General features: G+C 47.1%; 1 protein-coding gene across 3 annotated transcripts in view; it reads left to right on the top strand.

The window, feature by feature from the left end:
- LOC111860262 (3',5'-cyclic-AMP phosphodiesterase 4D) overlaps positions 1-24,235 on the top strand; it is a 73,564-nt gene that overhangs the window by 239 nt on the left and 49,090 nt on the right. The window contains exons 2-3 of one of the 3 annotated variants that reach the window (XM_023843770.1): positions 2,696-2,754; positions 7,585-7,811. In XM_023843770.1, the coding sequence (XP_023699538.1) occupies positions 2,734-2,754; positions 7,585-7,811 (248 nt within the window). In that variant the 5' untranslated portion in view covers positions 2,696-2,733. Of the gene's footprint in view, positions 1-2,695; positions 2,755-7,584; positions 7,812-10,447; positions 11,065-24,235 lie in introns of those variants that run through there. The other 2 variants (XM_023843768.2, XM_023843771.2) reach the window with 2 other exon arrangements.

Below are 24,235 nucleotides of genomic sequence, written 5' to 3'. Positions count from 1 at the left end.
ATTTTTGAAAAAGCGGACGTCATTTTAATTGTTAGCTGAGACTTAGTAGACTTAATAGAAAAAATCTTGGTCTCAACATTAATTATTATTCGTTTGCCGTATAAAACACGTAATAATTTATCTAGATATTTTAATTCCGTCTGTAATAGACTAGTCCGTAAATGCTCATACCTATTTTCACGCCTTTAGCTTTACATGTATTGGGATTTGACATACTGTTTTGATTGAATTCATATCCGTAAGGTTAGCGAGGCCGTTTGAACAAAATAGTGAAGGTATGGTTCTCAATACAAGTTATGATATGATTCATGAATACCATCTTTCTTTTAGAAAGTCAATGGCATTTATTTATTTACGGTATTCTTTGCCTGGATTTAATGTATAATTATAAAAAAAAATCTACTTGTCTCGTTATGTATATCAGGATTTAGGTTAATGATTAGGTAGCAAAATAGGCTATCTACATGTATACAATAACTGAATAATTTAGCTGCTGCAAAATCGTATGTATAGACGTAGCACTCCTCACAATTAAGTAGATATATTTTTGGAAACAAAAAAACTGGTTTTACAGACTTCACCTGAATCCCGTGAATATCCATATGTGAATTATGTTCTTCAAGTGATATACGTAATATTATAATTTCTAAAAGAGACCGTTACATGGCTTACTAGAAATGCATTTTTACTTTTGAAGCAATTGTGGGCCAATAATTTTAGAAATTACTCAGTAACACATATATTAATTTTTAAAAATGCGTAAATGAGAGATGAGCTCTGATTAATTAGGGCCACCGGGAAGCTGTCATAATTTCAGCTACTTTCTTTTCTTCTTAGACGTCATATCTGTGCCTTGCCAAGAATTCAATTAAAATGTGTCAAGAAGCTGATATAGTTAAATGATTAACTGGGGACCATTAGTTGTAATGTAATAAATGTTTGGACTTTTAACGGACATTGCATACAGTCGTGTTTCTTACACATAAACTTTGCACACATCTTCTGCCTGGGACACGTAATAACATCCGTACATGTGCACATTCTGTATACCTCAGTCTTTTACGATGCCTGATATTGCTTTATATATCAGCATCCAAACAAAGCCGCCACAATCCGTTTACACATTTCGGTTTAGAGTAATGTTGGCAATAGTGCAGTCAGAGCAAAGGAAAGAATGTATCCGTTGTAATTACAGAGAAATGTTCTCATGCACCACGTGTCTACTTCGCACAAGAAAACTATATCTTGGGGCCAGCATTGGTAGCCTGGGGGGAAAGGTTTATTAGCCATCAATGAAAAGTCACGCTGGACAGCTTGATGCAGAAACGTGGGGATAGACAGCTGTGTTTGCAGTTTTATGTAGACAACTAACACGTAGTTCCTGAGCATAGATGGCAACAGTGGATGGGTATCCATCACTGCAGTTGTGACAAGTGGTAACTGGGATTCATGTGTAGTCCAGCGGTACAAGGACCAAATGGATAGTGTGCCGAGACTTCGGTTTCAGCTTTTGTGGCACTACGCGGATGTGTGACATTAGGATATTTTTCGTTAGGCTGCCTCTACAAAATAAATACTCATATTACCACTAGATGGCGCACTGTGTCTGTTAATACGGGCATGTTCGCATTGCAAATTTGTAAACAATATAGTTACTTAGTAAATATGATTTTTTTCGGATACGTGGTTAATTTTTATGTCATCGTAAATTAATTTACATACGAAGTTTATCTAAAGAGCAAAGGTTTCCTGCTTATGCACATCAAATAATATCTATTATGGAGAATATGTTTTTTTTCTTGCAAAGCAGTTTGGCCGTTCATGTATAACACATCTGAATAAAAAAGATGTAGCAAATATAAATCATAAATCCTTTCGACTGCTCGCGGTTTGGTTTTTGTATTGGAATTGTGCTCTCTTGTACAAGCAATGTGCTGAGCAAACTGGGAGCAGTTTTAACGACGTTTGACTCACAATGACTTATTGGTAGCATGTGGCCAAGAAGCCCTTTGGCACGCGGCGTCGGCGCGCCTATGCGTCACTGCTAAATGAGCCTACGTCAATATGCAATACATTTCAAAAGGAGAATCACGTTGCTTTTAGGATCACTCACCATAAAATGCAAGTCGTAGTTAATAAGTACAGAAAGTTGAACTTAAGGAGGCCACTTTAAGGTTAATATTTGAAAGGTGGTGTTGGAAATTTGGCAATAAGATCCTTGGTCTTACGTGACCGTGAACTTGTGTCACCAGTATGCTTGATGCTTGTTGATAGATTGCAAGCCCCTACGTTTAAAAATAAAATAATTATTTTTGTTCACATAGCAAGAATAATATATATATATTACTGAATAATGCTGCTGGACTGTGATAAGTAAGTCAGTATTCTTAGTATTCTTTTTGAAATAGGAAAATTTGTTATACAAGTACTGCAGAAACACTATACATATTTGTTAGAAAAGGTACCGAGATCCCCTAATTTATCTTTTATGCCCCCCCCATATTTAGTTAATTTCCCTACGTGTTTAACAGGAGATCACATGCATAAATGAACAGTGTTTCCAAAAAAATTAAATGGGTTACTTCACTGCGGGAAAATTGCTATCTTAAGGCGCATCGTTGGGTGACTATTATGAAAAATGAAAACTTGTACACACAATAAATCAGTCATTCATGCTTTTCTTTCTTTTCGACAGGACAGGATCTTCTTGAAAGATCAGCGAAAGTTCTCTCAATGTCGTCTCAGTCAACAGAGGTAATAAAATAATTGTCAAAAACGGATAACGACACCTGAGCGATTAACTTCTTTCGTCGCAATAAAATGGCGTCTTTCTGCGTCATCCTAGAACCACATTTGCGTGACTCTAGTGCGGAGTCGGCCAAATGCCGTGCTTCGCTATGTGTGTGATGTGTACCATGCAAGATTTTAACGCTTTGCAAACGCTTATCTTTTATTATCTTCACATTCTTCTTTTGTGATTCGACTACAGCAGGCGGCAAGAGCAACGAACTTCAGCGCACGGGGCAAAGCAGGTGTCACACAGAGATAAAAGATTCGCCTCACTGAATAAATTCAGAAATACTAATTTGTTTGATTTTGACACAAATACTGTCACGTCCGGAAAGGCCGCATGCTGCAACTTTTTAATTATCACTACTGGTGCGATTCCCAGACACTGAGTAAAAGGCGTGATTACACGGATAATAACGGATAATACAAAAAGCGAAAAATGATAAAGTAATTAACATGACCTCTCTGTCCTTTATTATTCTAAATTTATAACTCGCGTCTGCATTACTAATCATTGTGAAGATGGTCGACCGTTGACTTAATACGAGAAAATGTAACTTTAAAATTCTTGAAATACTAATTGATGTTATTAAATGGCAGAAGTTACCACCTTATGGAGCTGTACTGGAGGGCCTGAGCGATCGTGAGCGCGTGGCACAGAAAGGTGTTTGTTACTATACAGCCTTACATGGCTAGTTAGCGGGCCTAACGTCAATCATCAGGGCGTTACAACTGCCAAAGCCATTAACAATATTTATGGTCATAGTTCCTATTTAACGCATACCGAATACGGAAATGTTGCTTTCTGTTTTCAGTTATAAAGTCAGCTTTTGCTTGTGCTGCGGCAGGACAATCTATATAAAATAACATTATTTTTATTAGTCCTTATGCACTTTCGCAATCTACTCTAAATAATTGCCCGGTGCCTTACAACTTTTTTCCCCATTCTTAATTTTAGTTAAATATTTATTGCTGGATCAGCTGCCGTTAAATGGTTTTAAATTTAATTTTAAATGTATACCCTATATTAGCGTCCTGCTGACTAGTTAATGTTAGCACTGTAATTTTGCGATAATGCTGTTTAAAGGAGGACAGGAAATAGGGAGGCTGATTATCAGTAAGGCCTGGCCTGCTGAATCTCTGGCGGTGTCGCTCTCTGTGCATCCTGCAGTTTTCTAGCAATCCAGTAACATGCTGAGCATTAATGGTGATTTGAAATTGCTGCTGGGCTCTCAAAGCACGTGCAGGAACCCAGTGGACCCATAGCTCACACCCTGCTTTCTCAGAGAAATAGCTTTCAATCACATCCTGAGCTGGACAATGAGCTGGTACGCCAGGTATTTTCTAGGAGCCCCCCCAAGTAAAAGTTCTAATGGGAGCACAACTAATCCCAGTCCTGCCCTGCTGTCTGTTTTGTGGCTTAATCTGACATTATCTGGATTTTTGCATGAATGGATGCCAGTGTGATCTAAGTCACAATTAAAAATATGGACAGGACCTCCTCAGTCCTGTGACCACCTTCTTTGGTCATTATCCTACAGTCTCACATGCATCTTTTAAAAATCTTCACAAAAATCTCCTAAAGTATATATTTCAGTGATCATTTACTCAATGTAAAATGTTGTGTTGTTTGTTAAATAAGACATAATTATAACGTCAATGGAGGTGAGCTCACATTTTAGCTGCGATTCCCCAGGAAATAGCAGTGATTCCAAAGGGCTCTTAGAGGGCCACAGGAGCCTGGTGGGTTGGGGGGTCATGTGCCCCCATATTTCATTTGGGTTCATTCACCTTTGTATTTAAAATATAATCTTATGTCCCCTCAGTATCAAACTCTCTCTTGTGCTGTTGGCTTCACAGTTTCTCAGCTGAATTACTTATAAATCTGCAAGTGACTCAGGGAGTTGCATTGGAAACTGATCAAAGTTTAATGTGATTTTTAATGAAGGTGTCTTCTCCCTCTCTGAGTCATTATTTGCAGCCGTAATCCCCTGTTAATCATTTATGGGCCTGCCCATAGAAGCGGGCAGACTGATGATTTTCATCTGCTCGTGTATGAAGTCAATTACTCTATCAGTGACATTTTGGTAGTTTAACAAAAGCATTTGTCTTCACCCCAATTGTATCAATTCTACACCATTAAAAATGGCTAATTAGCCAGCAGTTCTGGGAAAATTACCTCCCAAAAGCTAATGTTTTGTTTTAGCATGAAAATGTAATGTTAGTATTTTATCAATGCAAGGCATCTGCCCCTAGAAGATGTGGCTTGGAAATCAGAGAGGACTCAGAGGAGCTACCTCGAGACTGACCACATACGCAGGCTGATGGACTCGCTGGATAGACTCGTAACCAGATGGTTACTAGGTCAGTCCCTGGAGAAAGGGGTCGACGCTATTAAACGTGCCCTAAGAAAATGGTAGAAATTGTGACCTTTTAATGTTCCTATGGTTGATCCAAACAATGACGGCCTTAACCCTTACCCAGCTCTAACCTTAACCACAAGTAACCAAACTAAATACAAGACTTGACATTTTTAGTTTTTTTGATTGCAGTCACAGATTTTTATAAAATTGAGTTTCTGCTTGTGGGGTCTGAAAACATTTGGTACCCACAATGTACTTTGTACATAACCCACACACACACACAATCATACACTGTGGGCAGTTTTGAGATGCCAATTCACCCGAAACAACAGGAAACAACAGCACTTTGGGGAAATCTGTACAAAGGTATAAATAAATAAATAGCCAGCTTACTGGTATACTATCCAGGATGCCCTTCCACCTTCCCAGGAGATTTAGTGTAGCCAAAGCATCACAGGACACACACTATGTGAGATTTAGTGAAGCCAGTCCATCACAAGACACATACACCATGGGAGATTTAGTGAAGCCACAGGACACACACACGCTATGCAAGATTTAGTGAAACCAGTCCATCACAAGACACACTATGGAAGATTTAGTGAAGTCATTCCATCACAGGACCCATACACAATAGGAATTTTAGTGAAGCCAGTCCATCACAGTGCCCACACACAATGGAAGATTAAGTGAAGCCACAGTGCCCACACACTATGGAAGATTAAGTGAAGCCACAGGACCCACACACTATGAGAGATTTAGTGAAGCCAGTGAAGGGCAGGGGATACTGTAGAAGGGATGCCAGTCCATTTCAGGGCACAGTCACACACTGTGGGCACTTTAGGATGCATTTTCACCCAACTGCATGTTTGTGGACCATGGACCACAGTGGACATGGGTTCACATCAAACTCATTCTCTGTGTGCAAATCATTGCCTTTTCTGTCCTTGATCTCTACCTGTATTGAGTAGTAATCTCAGTCTTTCTTTTTCATTCATTCAGTAAATACGCAGCCTTGAATTTTAATTAAACTCCCATTCAGATAGTATAACACTCTGTGCTCATTTCATTTAGCGATTTCTTGGTTTGTAGCTGATTACCAGGGCTGAGAATGACTGGTCTGCTTCTGCAGGCATTTCTATGCTGCTGTATCTTGTCTTCTGCCTCCAGAAGGCCTTCGGAATGGGGAGCTTCCGGAAGGGCATTCTCCATCCTTGTCTTTCTCCAAAACCTAATTCTTATAGTCAGTAAGCTGCACTCCTCTCCACAAGTCTGCTATTATCTCGGTAAAATCAAGGTCAACTGGATCTTACAAGTAATTCGCCTCGATGGTTTATTGGCCTTAATAAATATGACTAGGATCCTCAGCCTTAAGATGCAGCGTATAAATAAAGCATGCAAACGTAACACTGGCCATCCTTCTCCAAAGACAAGAGCCTTCATTGTCTGACCTGTCTCCAGTCTGTATTTATGTTGCGGTAGCTTTGTTTTGCCTAATTATTTGCATTTATTTGCACGTCAGTCATATAATTGAATGGTCGTAACAGCTAGGGGGCGCTCAATGGGCCCCAGCCTGATACTGTAGCAGCTTGACACTCTGTGTCAGCAGTGGTGTGACTATATTACATTCTTTGGTTTTATGGGATGTTAGCTGGTAAGTGAAGGTGTCTCCGGTTCTCAGACGATACATCAGGATCTGTTCTCCGCAGTATATATTAACTGGAGAAATAATGAGGAATGTCCTTTGCTTTTTAAGTGTTGTAATTTCATGCAGCATCAGTATGAGCTCTATTATTATTATGTCTATAATTTTATCAGAGAAAACATCAAAGTTTAAAAAGGGGTCATAATTCAGTGAGTTTTTGTTACTGAATAAAAGTGATGTTAAGGTTTTTTTCTGTGATGGTTCTGTACTATACATAAATTTAGAAGTTTCAGACTTTTGCAAGGAAGTTCCATATTTCAAAGACACACTGATTTATTTCTTAATAAGAACATTAGTTTTGTAGCAGTGGGGGCTTCTCTGAATATCTATCCTGTGTTGTGAGGTGAAGGTTCTACCCAATCAAAATGAAAGGCAGTTCTGCATTCTGCTGGTGACCATCCAGTAACAGAATAGCAAAGAGAGGAGAGGAAGCAGGAGTCATCAAAGTGAAGCAGGGCTTCAGCTCCAGCACTTCATTGCCAGCTCATCGGTGTGATTCAGGGGTGTGATGCATCACATTTCAGGTTCAACTTCATATGACTTCTCAAATTCCATGATCTTTTTGTGAAGGATCCTAAGAATGATCCTCACAAATTCCTCCTGTACAGAACAAATATTTAGGATGCAGTATGACCTGAATAACAAGACGTGAAGAAGAAACTTAGGAGTACCGTCAGCATGGATAAGAGGGGAGTAACCCTGATGTCTCCTTAATGGGTTTTTCAGGGAGCCATCAACACCTCGGCCCATCGAGTGCCCAAGGCCATCCCTCTCCCGGTCCAAAGCTACGTGGTGAGAAGGAGGTTCTCTGGGTCCATATACTTGCCCCAGCTCTCCCGCCGACACTCCCACCAAGATGCCCGGAAGATGCTGGATGTTGAAGCTCTCTCCAGGCTGGCCAAGCTCGGAGCCAAAAGCTGTGACACCATTGCAGGTGGTCACTCTGAAGCGGGGTAAGGTGATGCTTAACAGGACTGACTTCCTGTGAGATGCTGCTGACATCTCTTGCTGATTTTCTGCTGTGTGCTCTTATGCACATTAATTATATGAATTATGGGATGGAGGTAGAACTCCTTTCTCTGCAGGAATTTGTTGGTCTTTTTTACATGAATCTGAGGTCCATCTTAAATGGCTGAATGGGTTGCAATCAGCGATAATTGCGAACCCCTTTATTGCCACTGAACTGCATGCAAGGTAATCAGATTCCTTGCAGCACATACAATATATGTCCTCTGTTGTGTGTAAAATCTGACATTGCTGCCATTGTGTATTTTGTTATTCTAAAAATATTTTTAAGATTTATTTTGCGTGTTATAGCCCGACAGGTCATTCTTGAATCTAAGGCACAATAAAGATACCTTATTTATATCGAGAAATTTTTAATTGGTACATAATTAGTACTTTGTGCAGTAAAGAACCTTCTAAGATTCATCCTGAACGTTAGTTGCAAAAGAATCTTTAGTGATGTAAGAATTTTTGGTCATGCTAGTTTGTTTGGCGTGGGGTAATTTCAGTCTGATGACAGACAGGTAGATCTGGACCTGTTTTACTAAATTTACATTGTGACTCATCAGCCAGTGAGCACAGGTGCTGTGCCGGTTTGTTTCTTTACTGTATTAGCAGGTGAATTCAGGAGAACTCCACTGGATTTATGTCATATCCGGTTTAGCACTGTAGTGATGCACATAAAGCCTGACTTACGAGTATTAATTATGTATCTGTATGTAAGAGTCATCTTACAATCATCAGTGAGATTTGGTATTGATGTGAGACCTTGAATTCTAAGGACTGACTGGTAAATATGTGTGTGTATGTGTATGTGTGTGTGGGGTGGGGGGTTAAACAGGAAGCTGGCATCTGTATTTCGAACAGGGAAATGAGCCGGAACTTAAATGCCCATGCTCATGATGCTCTGTAGACAGTCAGACACTTTTGCCGTGTTAGTAGGTGCGGTGTCCACAGCTTGTACACGATTGTGTTTTAACTCTTCCTTTACTTAACATTATGGTTTTGCATCCAGTGTCAGTATTCGTTCAAGCATGTATACTGTCCATTTATCTAGTCAGAGAGAAGTGGCATCTCCGCCAGGGTGTACCCCTGCTTTGTGCCCTGTGCTGTGTGCGATGGGGTCCCAGCCAGGGTGTACCCCTGCTTTGTGCCCTGTGTCGTGTGCGATGGGGTCCCAGCGAGGGTGTACCCCTGCTTTGTGCCCTGTGCTGTGCGCGATGGGGTCCCCACCAGGGCGTACCCCTGCTTTGTGCCCTGTGCTGTCTGCGATGGGGTCCCAGCCAGGGCGTACCCCTGCTTTGTGCCCTGTGCTGTCTGCGATGGGGTCCCCGCCAGGGCGTACCCCTGCTTTGTGCCCTGTGCTGTCTGCGATGGGGTCCCCGCCAGGGCGTACCCCTGGTTTGTGCCCTGTGCTGTCTGCGATGTGGTCCCAGCGAGGGTGTACCCCTGCTTTGTGCCCTGTGCTGTGCGCGATGGGGTCCCCACCAGGGCGTACCCCTGCTTTGTGCCCTGTGCTGTCTGCGATGGGGTCCCAGCCAGGGCGTACCCCTGCTTTGTGCCCTGTGCTGTCTGCGATGGGGTCCCCGCCAGGGTGTACCCCCGCTTTGTGCCCTGTGCTGTGCACAATGGGGTCCCCGCCAGGGTGTACCCCCGCTTTGTGCCCTGTGCTGTGTGCGATGGGGTCCCCGCCAGGGTGTACCCCTGCTTTGTGCCCTGTGCTGTGTGCGATGGGGTCCCCGCCAGGGTGTACCCCTGCTTTGTGCCCTGTGCTGTCTGCGATGGGGTCCCCGCCAGGGTGTACCCCTGCTTTGTGCCCTGTGCTGTCTGCGATGGGGTCCCCACCAGGGTGTACCCCCGCTTTGTGCCCTGTGCTGTGCGCGATGGGGTCCCAGCCAGGGTGTACCCCTGCTTTGTGCCCTGTGCTGTCTGCGATGGGGTCCCCGCCAGGGTGTACCCCTGCTTTGTGCCCTGTGCCGTGCGCGATGGGGTCCCCGCCAGGGTGTACCCCTGCTTTGTGCCCTGTGCTGTGTGAGATGGGGTCCCCGCCAGGGTGTACCCCTGCTTTGTGCCCTGTGTCGTGTGCGATGGGGTCCCCGCCAGGGTGTACCCCTGCTTTGTGCCCTGTGTCGTGTGCGATGGGGTCCCAGCCAGGGTGTACCCCTGCTTTGTGCCCTGTGCTGTGCGCGATGGGGTCCCAGCCAGGGTGTACCCCTGCTTTGTGCCCTGTGCTGTGTGCGATGGGGTCCCAGCCAGTTCCCACAGCCCTGTCCAGAATAAGGAGATGGATGAATCAATGTATAGTCATTAAAATTAATTAAAGTGAGTAGTAGCCCAAGGACATTTAAACGTATTTATTATGAGTATTACCTTCTGCCTGTTCTCAGCTTTGCCAGTTGAGTATTTAAATCCATGCAAATCAAACTTGCCCAGATTACAGTTGTTCACCTCCGGGTGCAGTGTCAATATTTAGACACGCTCTTCAGTCGTGCTCCCTTGCAGGGCGCATGGCGTCATTTGGGCTCTGCGGGTTTTATAGCCCCACCGGCCCCGACCTGCGCATATAAAGACCGGCGAGGCTCTTGCACTTCCTCGCTTTTACTTGGAGTCAAGTTAAACCGGCAAAAGGACCGGCCGTTTTTCATCTTCGCAAACAGGTTATCCGGTTTTTACCGCACTTGGGTTTCTGGGACGGAAGATAAAAAATAACTAGGTTTAAAAGGGGCGATATATGAGTAACTTTGTAGGAACATGAACGGATATTACTGGAAATAGTTTTCGGCATATAAGGAAGCCGTAAGGAAGTATCCCGAGCTCTTCCTGGTCAGCATTGCTGGCCGGGACCGTGTGCGTGGCGGGCTGGGAGCGCCGGCTCCCCGTTTCAGCACCTCTCCCCCGGACAGCTCCTCGGGTATAAGCGGAAAAGCCCGCTAGTCCCCGGGCTGTCGCTGCGATTCCGCGCCTTTCTACGGCAGCTTTCTTTCTTTCCGCGGGGATGGAGTGCACGGCTCTGACTCGGGAAGGTGCCGGCTTGGCCAAGCCGCCAAAACACTTGTGGCGGCAGCCCAGGACTCACATCCGGATAAAGCAGCGCTATCACTCGGACACCGAGCGCTACCTGCGCTCCAGCAGGACGATGGAGAAGCACCGGCCCGGGCTCAAAAAGCCGCGCATGTCCTGGCCGTCCTCTGCGCACAGGCGGTAATATAATCTCTTTCTCTTCGTGTTCATGCTTCTATATTTCTAGCATTCATCCATTTATAAGGAACAGTTTAAAATGGAAAAAAGTGCAAAAAAAACCTCTAAGCACATCTGTGCCTGGTCTGCTTAATTATTCTGTCTGGTTGATATCAGTCATACCACTCATATTTTTAAAACTACATGTTTTTAATATTTTATGCACTTTTAAGATATTTTATATGTCGTGTAAATGGCAGCAATTACTTGAATCGAATAGTGTAAATATCTGTACGTATAACTACCGACCTCTGTGACTGTCTGTCTAGGATTCAGTCTGATGATTCATGTTTTTTTGTTTTGTGCAGTATAATTGTTTCTTAAGAAAGCACTGCACACTGCTGTACTTGTTAGACTTCCTGCCTCTACATAAAGAGCAGAATGGACCCGCTTATACCGTATGAGCCGACTGAAGTCCACTCTCATCAGTCTGTTTACTTTGTAAAATCCATCGCAAGCTCAATTCAAGCCATTTCATCCACACATTTTCCTCAACTGTAATTTCATTTACACATTATAATTGACCATTAATGAACTTGCTTTTGTAGTTATCATTATCATTTTTAGTAAGTTTTAAATATAAACCCAAGTGAGGCTATGAAGGAGCGGCCAGTGGCCTGTCCCCAAACGCCAGGGCCTCCGGATCTGTGTGGCTAAAGACTCCCGCACAGCCGCTCGCACACAGATAAGTAATGTTACGTTATTTATAAATGCATGTTGCCCACCGCTCTGCCACGCTCCCGTCCCACAGCGGCTGACTCACCGCGGCTCATATCTGCCTCGTAGTGACATGTCTCCCTGGAGACATTAGGGGCAGCTGGGTGGTCTGTAAAATAACAGAGATGTGTAAACACAGTGAAGAGAATTCCCTACCAAGTCGATTCCCACGTTTGCCAAAAGCGGCTTCGGGTTTCTGCTGACTCTCTGGCTTTTTCTGCTCACGTGTGTATTCACCTGATGTCTGGCTGTATCCCATTCTGCCTTGGGCCCCGGGGGCCGTCTGAGCACAAGGGCCTGGCCGGGGGCCATCGCCTGCAGCTCGCAAGCTGCTACACTGCGGGAAGTCGGCCGTGCCCCTCCTACCAGGAAAGGCCCATATGCCCAAACGCCTGTGTGCTGCTCCGGCCCTGGAGCGGTCGGCCAGTGTCCGTTCCGGCCCTGGAGCAGTCGGCCTGTGTGCTGCTCCGACCCTGGAGCGGTTGGCCTGTGTGCTGCTCCGGCCCTGGAGCGGTCGGCCTGTGTGCTGCTTCGGCCCTAGAGCTGTCGGCCTGTGTGCTGCTCCGGCCCTGGAGCGGTCGGCTTGTGTCCGCTCCGGCCCTGGAGCGGTCCGCCTGTGTGCTGCTCCGGCCCTGGAGCGGTCGGCCTGTGTGCTGCTCCGGCCCTGGAGCGGTTGGCCTGTGTCCGCTCCGGCCCTGGAGCGGTCGGCCTGTGTCCGCTCCGGCCCTGGAGCAGTCAGCCTGTGTGCTGCTCCGGCCCTGGAGCGGTTGGCCTGTGTCTGCTGCGGTTTGACATGTGAAGACTGAGGCTTAGACGCGGTGTTGCTATGGCGCCCATCTGTTGGATTAGGGAAGAGAGGCATACAGACATGAAATCAAAAAAGGAGAAATTCGTACCATAAGTCTGCATTTATGGTGTTGCAGGAAACACAGAATGCGCATTCATGTGTTAGACAAGGGAAATCCTGTGTGATTAGTGTGACTTTCACTGCTGAGAATGGAATTTCCCACAGGTTGCAGGGGAGAAACACTTCTGTACAGTTTGCTGAAGGATCGTTTACCAAAATGGGCCCCAGGGAATTGACCACTGTCCAATCAAAGGCCAGTGAGCTGCCTGGTCTTTGCCCGTCTGAAAACTAGTGCGGGGGGAGGGGGGGGGGTATCAGATGGTCCCTGAGATGAATCTGCTGCATGTAGGATGGTCTGCGATCGGTGTTATACACCGTGAAATAAGAGGCCCCATGTCACACTCTGTATTCAGAAATACTCTGTAATGGGAATGTTTTCAGGTGTCTCGGTGATTTATCACCATCACCCTGCCTGCCTCCATCTTTTATAGAAACCTGTTTTTCTCTTGCGGTTCCTCCCTGCTTGCTTTACTGACAATGTTCTTTCTCATTCTGTTAGTTATAAATTATACCGCGAATGTCATATTTTAGCAATTTGTCAGAAAGCAAAAACACACATTCGAAAGAGCCTATTACAAGGAGCCCAAGTCACGCTGAGCTGTTTGTGATTTTAACACTCTTATTTACATGAGAGTCGCATCAGATCTGGCTCCGCAATTGTGTGTGCGTGCGTGTGTGTGTGCGCTTGTGCATGTGTGTGTGTGCGTGTGTGTGTGCGTGTGTGTGTGCGCGTGTGTGTGCATGTGTGTGTGTGGAGAACTGATGTAAGGAATCATTGGTCTCTTATTGTGGACATCAGTGTTCTGTGATGATGATCTGTGATGATCAGACGTTTTATATATATACATAGTGGACAAAGACTTTTGAAACATCTGTTTTCTTCAGCCAAGAAGTATTAACAGTGTTACTGCCAAGATGTTCGGCTTGGCTGCTGACCCTGCATAGGGCTTGGATCTTACATAAGATTGTCTCTCTGTATCTTTTCAGTTGTTCTCTCCTGGATGCCCTCCAGAATGTTCTTTGACATGATACATTACAGGATGCTATGGATTCTGGCCAGGCCAAAATGAGCTCTATTGGTTTATTGGTCGTTTGAGGCTGTTCAGTCGGTATTTTGATATCCTCTAACACATTCCCAGCTTTCCATTCTTCACGATCGCTTACCCTGCCTGTCATGTTAATAGCCATCTTTCAATACCGATACTTACCTATAAAGTAAGCAAAATACCATTTGCTCACTCAGAAGATCTGGCACTCCTGATTATGAAAACTCATTTTCGTTTAACCCTTTCTCCCATCTCATGCCTTAAAATTAATTACTGTTTATTCTATTGGCACATTATATCAGAAGTACATGCACGATGCAGTATTTTAAGCATTTATGGAATGGTTTTTACTTAATTGTGTACAGTACCTGCAGTTTAAGCATGAGATGGATGGATTTTTCTGCAGGTTAAGACCCTGCTGGAAGCAGCCGCCCGTTATACTTGAGGACTGGATGAACCTGGCACCGTTCTGAAAGCTATAGGCATGTTTGTTCCCTCTGGCATCAACACACATTTGCAGACAGGCTATATTTCAGCTGAGTGGTACGTGCTGCTGTTCCGGAGAGAGCCGTCTTGGAATTAGGGTGGTCTTTATAGGCAGGAAGGCTGACCCCAGCCATTACCTAATCCAATCATCAACGTCCAATCATCAACGTCCAATCACCACCTACAGGACAAATTCAGACATACAGTACACCAAAAACAGCTCACAACCCCATAACAGCTGCTTATGACCCGTTGAAGGTGGTGGGGGCTGTTTATGTGGCACGTGGCCATTGGTGTTTTTGCCAACCAGGAAACTCAAAGCCTGATGTTATCAAACCTACGATTGCCGGAGGTGGAAACAGCCTGGCTCTCCATGTCGTCAGCTTTGCAGGAAGGTTGCCGCCGTACCATGGCTCTGCACATCCAGCCCGTACCTTCTATTAAAATCATCCCTGTACATCTCTTAATATCACCTGTAATGTTTTGCAGCTCAAAGATTATGGAAGGTGAAGCCACATATGTTCCTCCTGTAATAACTGACAATTATATTTGTGTTTAATAAAGTCAGAGCTGTCTGATGCAGATATGCTTGTCTGCTCGCTGTCTGACGCAGGGCCTGATCTAGCTTTTCAGGCACCCTCCCCCAAGAGAAACGATGACCATTTCACTTTCCCCACAAAGCAGGTGACTCAGCCAGTGCAGGCAGCTCTCTTGTCTCCTAGAGTGTTTTCAGGACTTTGTCTCAGCCTCCTTGTGCCAATCAGGCCCAAGGCAGCTGCCTAGTTTGGCTGTGCCTGGATTCGGCCCTGGTCTGACCCAGGGTGCCTTCACTCTGCAGGGCTCCCCCTAGTGGTGTGTTGTGAGGGATGCCACCTTGAGGGCACAGTGTTTTATTGGGACTGCCCTGTGCAGCCTGTACCATGCCTTTCCCTACCTATTTCTTTCAGGCTTGCCGTGGCCCTGAAGAGTAAAAGCCTTTGTTTACATGCCTGCCTTTATGCCAGGAGATGCTAACGTGGGGCTGTCCCTGACATTCACACTCTCCATTTAGCCCGTAGGCTATGTGGCTCCACCATGTAGCTTGCTGCTGATTGGAGGAGCCCTGACAATATTAATATCGTTCCGCCCAGGTAGCTTGCTGCTAATTGGAGGAGCCCTGATGTTCTTAATGTGGCTCCATGCAGGCGTGTCGCTGCTGATTGGAGGAGCCTTGGCGTTCTTAATGAAGCCACCTGGCACTTCGCAGGAGACGGACACCTCCCCCGTCAGCAGGCCCTGATAAAGCATCCGGCCTGGCGTCCGATGCGGGCAGCTCATGCTGTCAGTGGGGGCTGTGCCCTGGGAGTGTGGGTGTCTGCGTGGTGTGAGGGCCGGCCTACAGGAGCAGCTTGTACCCATGCGAACGCTAAAGCGGTCCTGGAATGAGTGCACTGCGGAGAGCAGCAGGGACATGAACTCATCCGATATGCTTCCATGGTATTTGAATGGCATTTTCATAGCTGAAGCCCACATGACCAGATTATCAGGCTTTTCCAGCAAAATGACAGGTTTGTTAAGCTGAGAAATGCAAAGCAGGCAAAGTGGAGTCCTGTGTTTTTGTTCAAATATAGCACATTACTGGACGAAGGGGCGGAGCATCCTCTCACCCATGACTGGACGAAGGGGCGGAGCATCCTCTCACCCATGACTGGACGAAGGGGCGGAGCATCCTCTCACCCATTACTGGACGAAGGGGCGGAGCATCCTCTCACCCATGACTGGACGAAGGGGCGGAGCATCCTCTCACCCATTACTGGACGAAGGGGCGGAGCATCCTCTCACCCATGACTGGACGAAGGGGCCGAGCATCCTCTCACCCATGACTGGACGAAGGGGCCGAGCATCCTCTCACCCATGACTGGACGAAGGGGCGGAGCATCCTCTCACCCATGACTGGACGAAGGGGCGGAGCATCCTCTCACCCATGACTGGACGAAGGGGCGGAGCATCCTCTCACCCATGACTGGACGAAGGGGCGGAGCATCCTCTCATCCATGACTGGACGAAGGGGCGGAGCATCCTCTCACCCATGACTGGACGAAGGGGCCGAGCATCCTCTCACCCATTACTGGACGAAGGGGCCGAGCATCCTCTCACCCATGACTGGACGAAGGGGTGGAGCATCCTCTCACCCATGACTGGACGAAGGGGCCGAGCATCCTCTCACCCATGACTGGATAGTCACGTTACTTGGCTGTCCAAAGTCACCGAGGGATCGGCAGCGTTTTCCTGGAGCAGCACAGGTTGCGTTTCTCACCTGAAGGCTCATACACCTTCACTGTCCACCTGTCGCCATGAACCTCCTGACCTGTGTCGTGCCCGTAAGAGCATTTCAGATGCTCTCGGATAACAGCTTGTATGAAATGCATATTGATTCTATTGATATGCTTCTTTATACGTGGTTGATTCCGTTCTTCCCCTTGTCTCCGTTGGAGGGGTGGGGGTGCTTCTTAAGAAACCTCAGCAAGTCTAAGCTGGGACAGGGGCCCCCTGGTGGGGCTGAGAAATGATGTGTGTGTGGAAGGAAAGAATTAGGGTGACCTCTTCAGGGCCATAGCCTTAAAAAAGCAGAAGTATTAATCAAAAACTAACACAGTAATGTTCCGAAAACCACTTGCTTGCCTTTCCTGTAGTTTTCTTGGAGACTAATGATTTTTCTGTTTAAGTCTTTGGCTGTGGAAAGAACAGACCATGAAATGTCTTATATGCTGATGGAGTTCTTGTCTGATGTGCATTTGTTTTGAGCTCAGAAATACGTAAAGACACACAAACACAGGAACCGATCTCTGGGTCTCTTATTGTAATGGGGTGTTGTATTTTCCCCCAAATTCTGTGGCTGGCACCCACGAAGTGTGATCCTGTCAGCTGACCTGTTGAGAGATTATTAGAAGCCCTGAATTCTGGAGTCCTGAGAGAGGATGTGTACGAGGTATGATTCCTGAGTGAATATATGCTCTACCTTTAGACAGTCATCAGATTCCACCAATATATCAGGTATTTAATCAGTTTAATTTAAAATATTACTTTTGTTGGTTTCAAAAGCCAAAAGAATCCTGCTTGATTTACATAAATTTGTTTTGGTGATGTATCTGGAGAAATCCGATGTCCTGTGAAGATAACATTGCTGATTTGAATTGACCCTTCGGCAAAGTCTGCAACAGCTCTGCTGTCAAGGGAAATGTTACCAGATGGAGTTCACACTTGGCCAGTCCAATTGCTTGGAGGTCCACACATACCCACGCAACTGCTATAGAGATGCCCATTAATTAAGGTGAAGATCATCTTCTGTATGGTGGCCTTGCAGCCAAACACCACCCACAATAGCTGCAAAAAAGTATGGTTTCTTTTAGCAAGCATCTGCTTTTGTACATCCTAACCCTGCTGCAGATCTGCTACAAGGCTGCCATGATTCTCTTTCTGCAAAGGACCTGCAGTATTGTCCACATTTGGACAAATGCAGATGACATATCCCTCAGCGAGATCTTATCACACCAGTAATTACTCCTGCAAGAGCATTCAAGCCTCGGGGAGATCATCTCAGGCTCCAGTTACAAAGCGATCTACTGAAATCATGTTATCTCTCCTGACATGTGCTGTCAAACTGATGCTCCCGATTAACCACGGAGCTCATTGTTGCCCTGCAGGGATCGAGCTCTTCCTTTGGGCATAGTTAAGATATGGCCATAGCGATGACCTCAACGCCTCAGGTTTCCCAAGGTCGAATAGTGCAGAAGGCGGAGCGTGCAGACGCCTTGCGAGCAGCCTGTCAGGGTCAGCCCCTGTTGTCTCACTCTGTGTCCCTTCCCCGTTTGACCAGCAGGTGTCGCTGCTCATCCCGTCCTTCATGTTAGTCTTTGTGTTCCCCCCCCCCCCCTGCTCTCTGTTGGCCTCATGGCTCAACACATTGAGCAGCCAGTTGTCTGTGTTCCCTTGTGTCCTGAGTTTGAATCCCACCACCTCTGTTTTTGTATTTTTTGATCCCTAGTGTTTCATTTGAGTTTCTCTAGTTCTTGTGTTTGATTTTGTAGTTGGTTTTGTTTTGTTCCTTGTGGCCCTGCTTTTCTTTACCTGTCTGTCTTTCTTATTCCTTGGTTAGTTCTTAGTTCCCCTGTTTTTAGTTCCTTTGAGTTTAGTAGTTTCACCTGTGCCCTGTTTCCCTGGTCTTTGTTAATTAGTCTCACCTGTCCTGTGTTAGTCTCGTTACCCCTTAGTATTTTAGTTCCTGCTTCTGTTCAGTTCCCCAGTGGTTCGTTGTTGTTGCTTGTCTAAGCTTTGTTAGTTTGGTTGATCTGTATTCTGTTTACCTTCCCAGTTTTTGTTATTTGTGATATGAAGTCTTTAATTATCCCCTTTAGTTTGTGAGCCTCGTGGTCCTTTTGGTTTCGTGTTTGTAGTGTTTTCTGTTTTATTTAATAACCCCCTTTCTGTTCCTGGAGCCCCCAGTGGGTCGTCCGCCCTTTTTGTGCCTGATGCCATGTTCTCGCACCCGAGCCGCCCGGATCTGTGACTGCAGCCAGCCACAGGACATCGGGGCTTTGAGGAAGAGCGACCAGACAGTGGCCAGTTCCTGCAGTTTTGTCTACGCAGCATCTCATCAGAGCTAGGGCTGATTTTTACTGTGGTTTCAGTTTGTCTAAGTTACTGCATGGTAGGCAGTGAACAATGAGACGTCTATGTACAATTTTATCATAAGTAATCATCGAATGTTTTTTTTATTCGTTTTTTACCCACTGTATTAGGTATTGATATAGTTAGTGTTTTTGGTTATCTGTCATCTGACGCCCGAATCTTAGCAAGCCCAGGACATGACACAGGACATGGAACACGGGAAATAGGACACGGGACATGAAACGCATGGAATAGGACACGGGACACGAAACGCATGGAATGGGACACGAAACGCATGGAATGGGACACGAAACACATGGAATGGGACACAGAAGACAGGAAATAGGGCACAGGACATGGGACAGGAGACACAGAAGACGGGACACACAACACAAGACACCGGACACAGAAAACAAGACACGGGAGATGGAACACGGGATACAGAACACAAGACACGGTTGGGGATGCTGGCATGATTCCATAAAGTCTGACTTTTCTCACCAGGAGCTCCTGTAGCACACAGCATTGAGTTCATCAGTGCCCAGTCTCACAGCTTTAATCTGGCCCAGACCGTCTCTCCACACCCACCAGCAGCTAACATGAGTGCCATTGCCTGTGGCCTGGTGTCTCAATCGGCCCATTCACAGCGTCTGGCCCCTTTCCAATTCGATCAATAGTGGCAGATTTGCGCAGGATAGCACCTGACAGCAGGCAGTGCATCCCCAATCAGCAGGTAATGACAGGATCAGTGAGGGACTGGCAGCCGGCTACGGGAGACCCGCTTTGCCTGTCTTCCCATGCTTTGTGATACAGGCTCCCCGCCGAGGACAGCGGCGGTAGGGTTAGGGTAGTGATTAAGGGCAAGGCACTGAAACCCGGCCTGTTGGGCCTCAGTTGTTCCGGTAATGTATCCAGCCGCATAATGGCTGAAGGTCTTTCTGAAGGAGGGTTCATGCTGTACAAAGGCAGACAGTCCGTGTGTCAGAGATGCTGGCTTCAAACAGCATCCACTTTACTTGGGGCCATAAGTAACTATCTCTGTTACCACTCAAGTACAAATCATGAACAAATACAGTGACTGTATGAAATACATGAATTGTTATTATTAATTAATGATGAACGAAAGTGTGATCAGTACAGAACTAACGCTTAATTAATATATTAATGATAGTGTACTACTGCATTTTTTGTGCCCCCTAATGGTTACTGAAGATTCATATTTAGGGATTGCAATGAACTACAGAGTGCCTGAAAAAAGTTAACGGAGAAAACATTTTCAAATGTATTAGAAGTATAAAGCAAGAGCCAAAGCTAGTATGCAGAAATGTAGGATATATTATGAATTTTCCATATCAGTTTGTGTTCAAACAATCAAAAGCTCACACATTCATTTGTCATCCTTTGTAAATCAATGTTTATGTGCTTGCTAAAGTACAGTAAGTCTTACAGAGACAGTGGTGAGTGGCAGACACAGTAACTGCAGGCCATCTTTTCCTGTGTGTGTAGCGGTACAGTGAGTCTTACAAAGACAGTGACGAGTGGCAGACACACTGGCACAGTGAGTCTTACAGAGACAGTGGTGAGTGGCAGACACAGTAACTGCAGACCATCTTTTCCTGTGTGTGTACCGGTACAGTGAGTCTAACAAAGACAGTGACGAGTGGCAGACACACTGGCACAGTGAGTCTTACAGAGAGAGTGGTGAGTGGCAGACACACTGGCACAGTGAGTCTTACAGAGACAGTGGTGAGTGGCAGACACAGTAACTGCAGGCCATCTTTTCCTGTGTGTGTAGTGGTACAGTGAGTCTTACAAAGACAGTGACGAGTGGCAGACACACTGGCACAGTGAGTCTTACAGAGAGAGTGGTGAGTGGCAGACACAGTAACTGCAGACCGTCTTTTCCTGTGTGTGTACCGGTACAGTGAGTCTTACAAGGACAGTGACAAGTGGCAGACACACTGGCACAGTGAGTCTTACAGAGACAATGGTGAGCAGCAGACAGCAATTGCAGACCGTCTTGTGACGGCCACCCTGCCTCAGCTTGCAGCTTCTCATTAGTGCTGTTATGATTCTGACCTGAGCAGAGCTGCAATCATCACTCATCTAGATGTGTCGTGTGAAGTGCTTTCTCAGGAAACCTGGCGCACGGAGCCTGCGGTCTCTTTTTCACACAGTACATTGTTTCGTCCGTTTAATTTACTGCTGCTCGGCAACATCCGTTACCACGTCTTAATGGGGAACGTGACGCGCTGACACAGATCTAATCATGTGAGTGCGCATGTGATTTTTCTTACTAACCACACTACAAAGCCAGCGGCCCCCGTCCAGCCCTCCGTCAGGCTCATGTAGAGAGGCCATCCTTTCTTTTAAGCCTATTTAAAATAAGTGGCTCAAAGGGGGTACTGACACCTCCAAGGTCCCAATCAGGTTCTCTGTGTGTGTGTGTGTGTGTGTGTGTGTGTGTGTGAGTGTGTGTGTGTGTGAGTGTGTGTGTGAGAGCGGGTTTACCTATCCTTAAGGTTTCCCATAAGGGAAAACTCTATTTTATAAAAATCGGTGACTGCTATGAGAAAACTAAAAATGCAAAAACTCTTGTATTTTGTTTGGTTACTTATGGTTATGGTTAGGGCAGGGTGGGGGTTAAGGTTGTCATAGTTAGCATTAGCATTTTTCCCATTGAAATGAATGAGCGGTCCCCATAAGGATATGTTTACCCTACATGTGTGCGTGCGTGCGAGCAGAGGAGCTGCACTCACTGCTGAATGAAGTGAATGAGGAGCTGTACAGGAGGGTGGGAGGATGTAGTGAGGAGTACGCTCTGTCAAAGAAATAGAAATAGAAAGTGCCATGCCTGAGCTGCTGTCGTTATATTGCAAGCGGCCCAAGGCAGGGCTGAGGCGAGGCAGGCGGACCATGGCAGGGCTGAGGCGAGGCAGGCGGACCACGGCAGGGCTGAGGTGAGGCAGGCGGACCACGGCAGGGCTGAGGCGAGGCAGGCGGACCACGGCAGGGCTGAGGCGAGGCAGGCGGACCATGGCAGGGCTGAGGCGAGGCAGGCGGACCATGGCAGGGCTGAGGCGAGGCAGGTGGACCACGGCAGGGCTGAGGCGAGGCAGGCGGCCCAAGGTAGGGCTGAGGTGAGGCAGGCGGCCCAAGGCAGGGCTGAGGCGATGCAGGCGGCCCAAGGCAGGGCTGAGGCGAGGCAGGCGGACCACGGCAGGGCTTAGAAGAGACAGGCGGACCACGGCAGGGCTGAGGCGAGTCAGTCGGCCCAAGGCAGGGCTGAGGCAAGGCAGGTGGACCACGGCAGTGCTGAGACGAGGCAGGCTGACCATGGCAGGGCTGAGGCGAGGCAGGTGGACCACGGCAGGGCTGAGGCGAGGCAGGCGGCCCAAGGTAGGGCTGAGGTGAGGCAGGCGGCCCAAGGCAGGGCTGAGGTGAGGCAGGCAGCCCAAGGCAGGGCTGAGGCGAGGCAGGCGGCCCAAGGCATGGCTGAGGCGAGGCAGGCGGACCACGGCAGGGCTTAGAAGAGACAGGCGGACCACGGCAGGGCTGAGGCGAGTCAGTTGGCCCAAGGCAGGGCTGAGGCAAGGCAGGTGGACCACGGCAGTGCTGAGACGAGGCAGGCTGACCATGGCAGGGCTGAGGCGAGGCAGGTGGACCACGGCAGGGCTGAGGCGAGGCAGGCGGCCCAAGGTAGGGCTGAGGCGAGGCAGGCGGCCCAAGGCAGGGCTGAGGCGAGGCAGGCGGCCCAAGGCAGGGCTGAGGCGAGGCAGGCGGAACACGGCAGGGCTTAGAAGAGACAGGCGGACCACGGCAGGGCTGAGGCGAGTCAGTCGGCCCAAGGCAGGGCTGAGGCGAGACAGATGGACCACGGCAGGGCTGAGGCAAGGCAGGCGGCCCATGTCATTACCAACCAAAAGGCTAACCTGTCTGGTTTGATCCCAAAGGAGAGCTACTTACTGTAGCATGAATTACTGAAACAGTTAATGGTGGCTATGATAGAAGAGTGTCAGAACACAGTGCATCGCAGCTTGCTGCGTGCGGGGCTTCACAGCCGCAGACCAGTCAGAGTACCCATGCTGACCCCTATCCACCACCCAAAGCACCTACAATGGGCACGTGAGCATCAGAACTGGACCATGGAGCAATGGAAGCAATGGTGACATCATGTGGATGACCGGGTACGTGTGCATCGTTTACCCAGGGAAGAGATGGCACCAGGATGCACTATGGGATGAAGGGAAACTGGCAGAGGCAGGAAGATGTAATTGACTTGGTGTTGGCAAGGTGTTGACTTGGCCTCCAGATTCCCGAGATCTCAGTCCAATCGTGCATCTGTGGGAAGTGCTGGACAAAGCAGTCCAATCCACGGAGGTCCCGATTCGGATTTTGTGCAGCCCTAGCAACGCACAAGTCGCAGCCCTAGCAACACGGCAGTCGCAGCCCCAGCATATTAATATTCATAAAGGAAGCACAACCTGATTACATTGGAGTGATGCTTGGGAGTATTGTGGCTCCGCTGCTGGTCACAAGGGGGCGATGTTGAGTATTGTGGCTCTGCTGCTGGTTACATTGGAGTGATGCTTGGGAGTATTGTGGCTCCGCTGCTGGTCACAAGGGGGCAATGTTGAGTATTGTGGCTCCGCTGCTGGTCACATGGTCACCACAGTTTGGTGCAATTTTGGTACAGTAGGGAAAAATGAATTTGTTTTGAAATAATTTGTTACTAAAACTTCAAATACAAACACGATTATGAACAGTTTGGCAATGTATCTGGCGTCAACGTTTCTAAATAACAAAACCTGAGAGACATGTGCACATTGTAAAAATAAATACGTAAAATAAAACTTCAAAAATAAGACTGCATCATAACATTTATAAGGAACTATATCCCGTGTTCTGTACTACCAAGTATGGTTGCACATCCGTAGCGATAAACACCACTACAGCCTTAAATATTTCTTAGCCTGAATTTACTGGCAAACGTGCCTTACATGTCACGGGGAGACTAACTTGCAGGGCTGTTTCTGTCTTGCTCCGGTTTCCAACAATCGGATGATGTCGTCCCAAATGAGTTAGCATACTGGATGTGCTCACAGCCACATATCCTAGTTCGGTATAACTGAGCCAACAGACAGTCTTTGTCCTATCATCTGCTCTCTCTTATGAAGTCCTCTCCTGTATGCATGTCCAGGTCAGACGTGTTCCGGCTGATTGGTGGCTGGCATCCTGGGGGCCGGCTGATTGGTGGTGGGTATCATGGCGGGGTACCTGATTGGTGTCTGACATCATGGGAGCCAGCTGCAGGCACTAAATAAATGATTTA

This window comes from Paramormyrops kingsleyae, chromosome 15, assembly GCF_048594095.1.
Source record: "Paramormyrops kingsleyae isolate MSU_618 chromosome 15, PKINGS_0.4, whole genome shotgun sequence".
NCBI classification, from domain to species: Eukaryota; Metazoa; Chordata; class Actinopteri; order Osteoglossiformes; family Mormyridae; genus Paramormyrops; species Paramormyrops kingsleyae.
The sequence above is the reverse complement of the archived record's forward strand: the minus strand, read 5'-3'. Positions and strand labels throughout refer to the sequence as shown.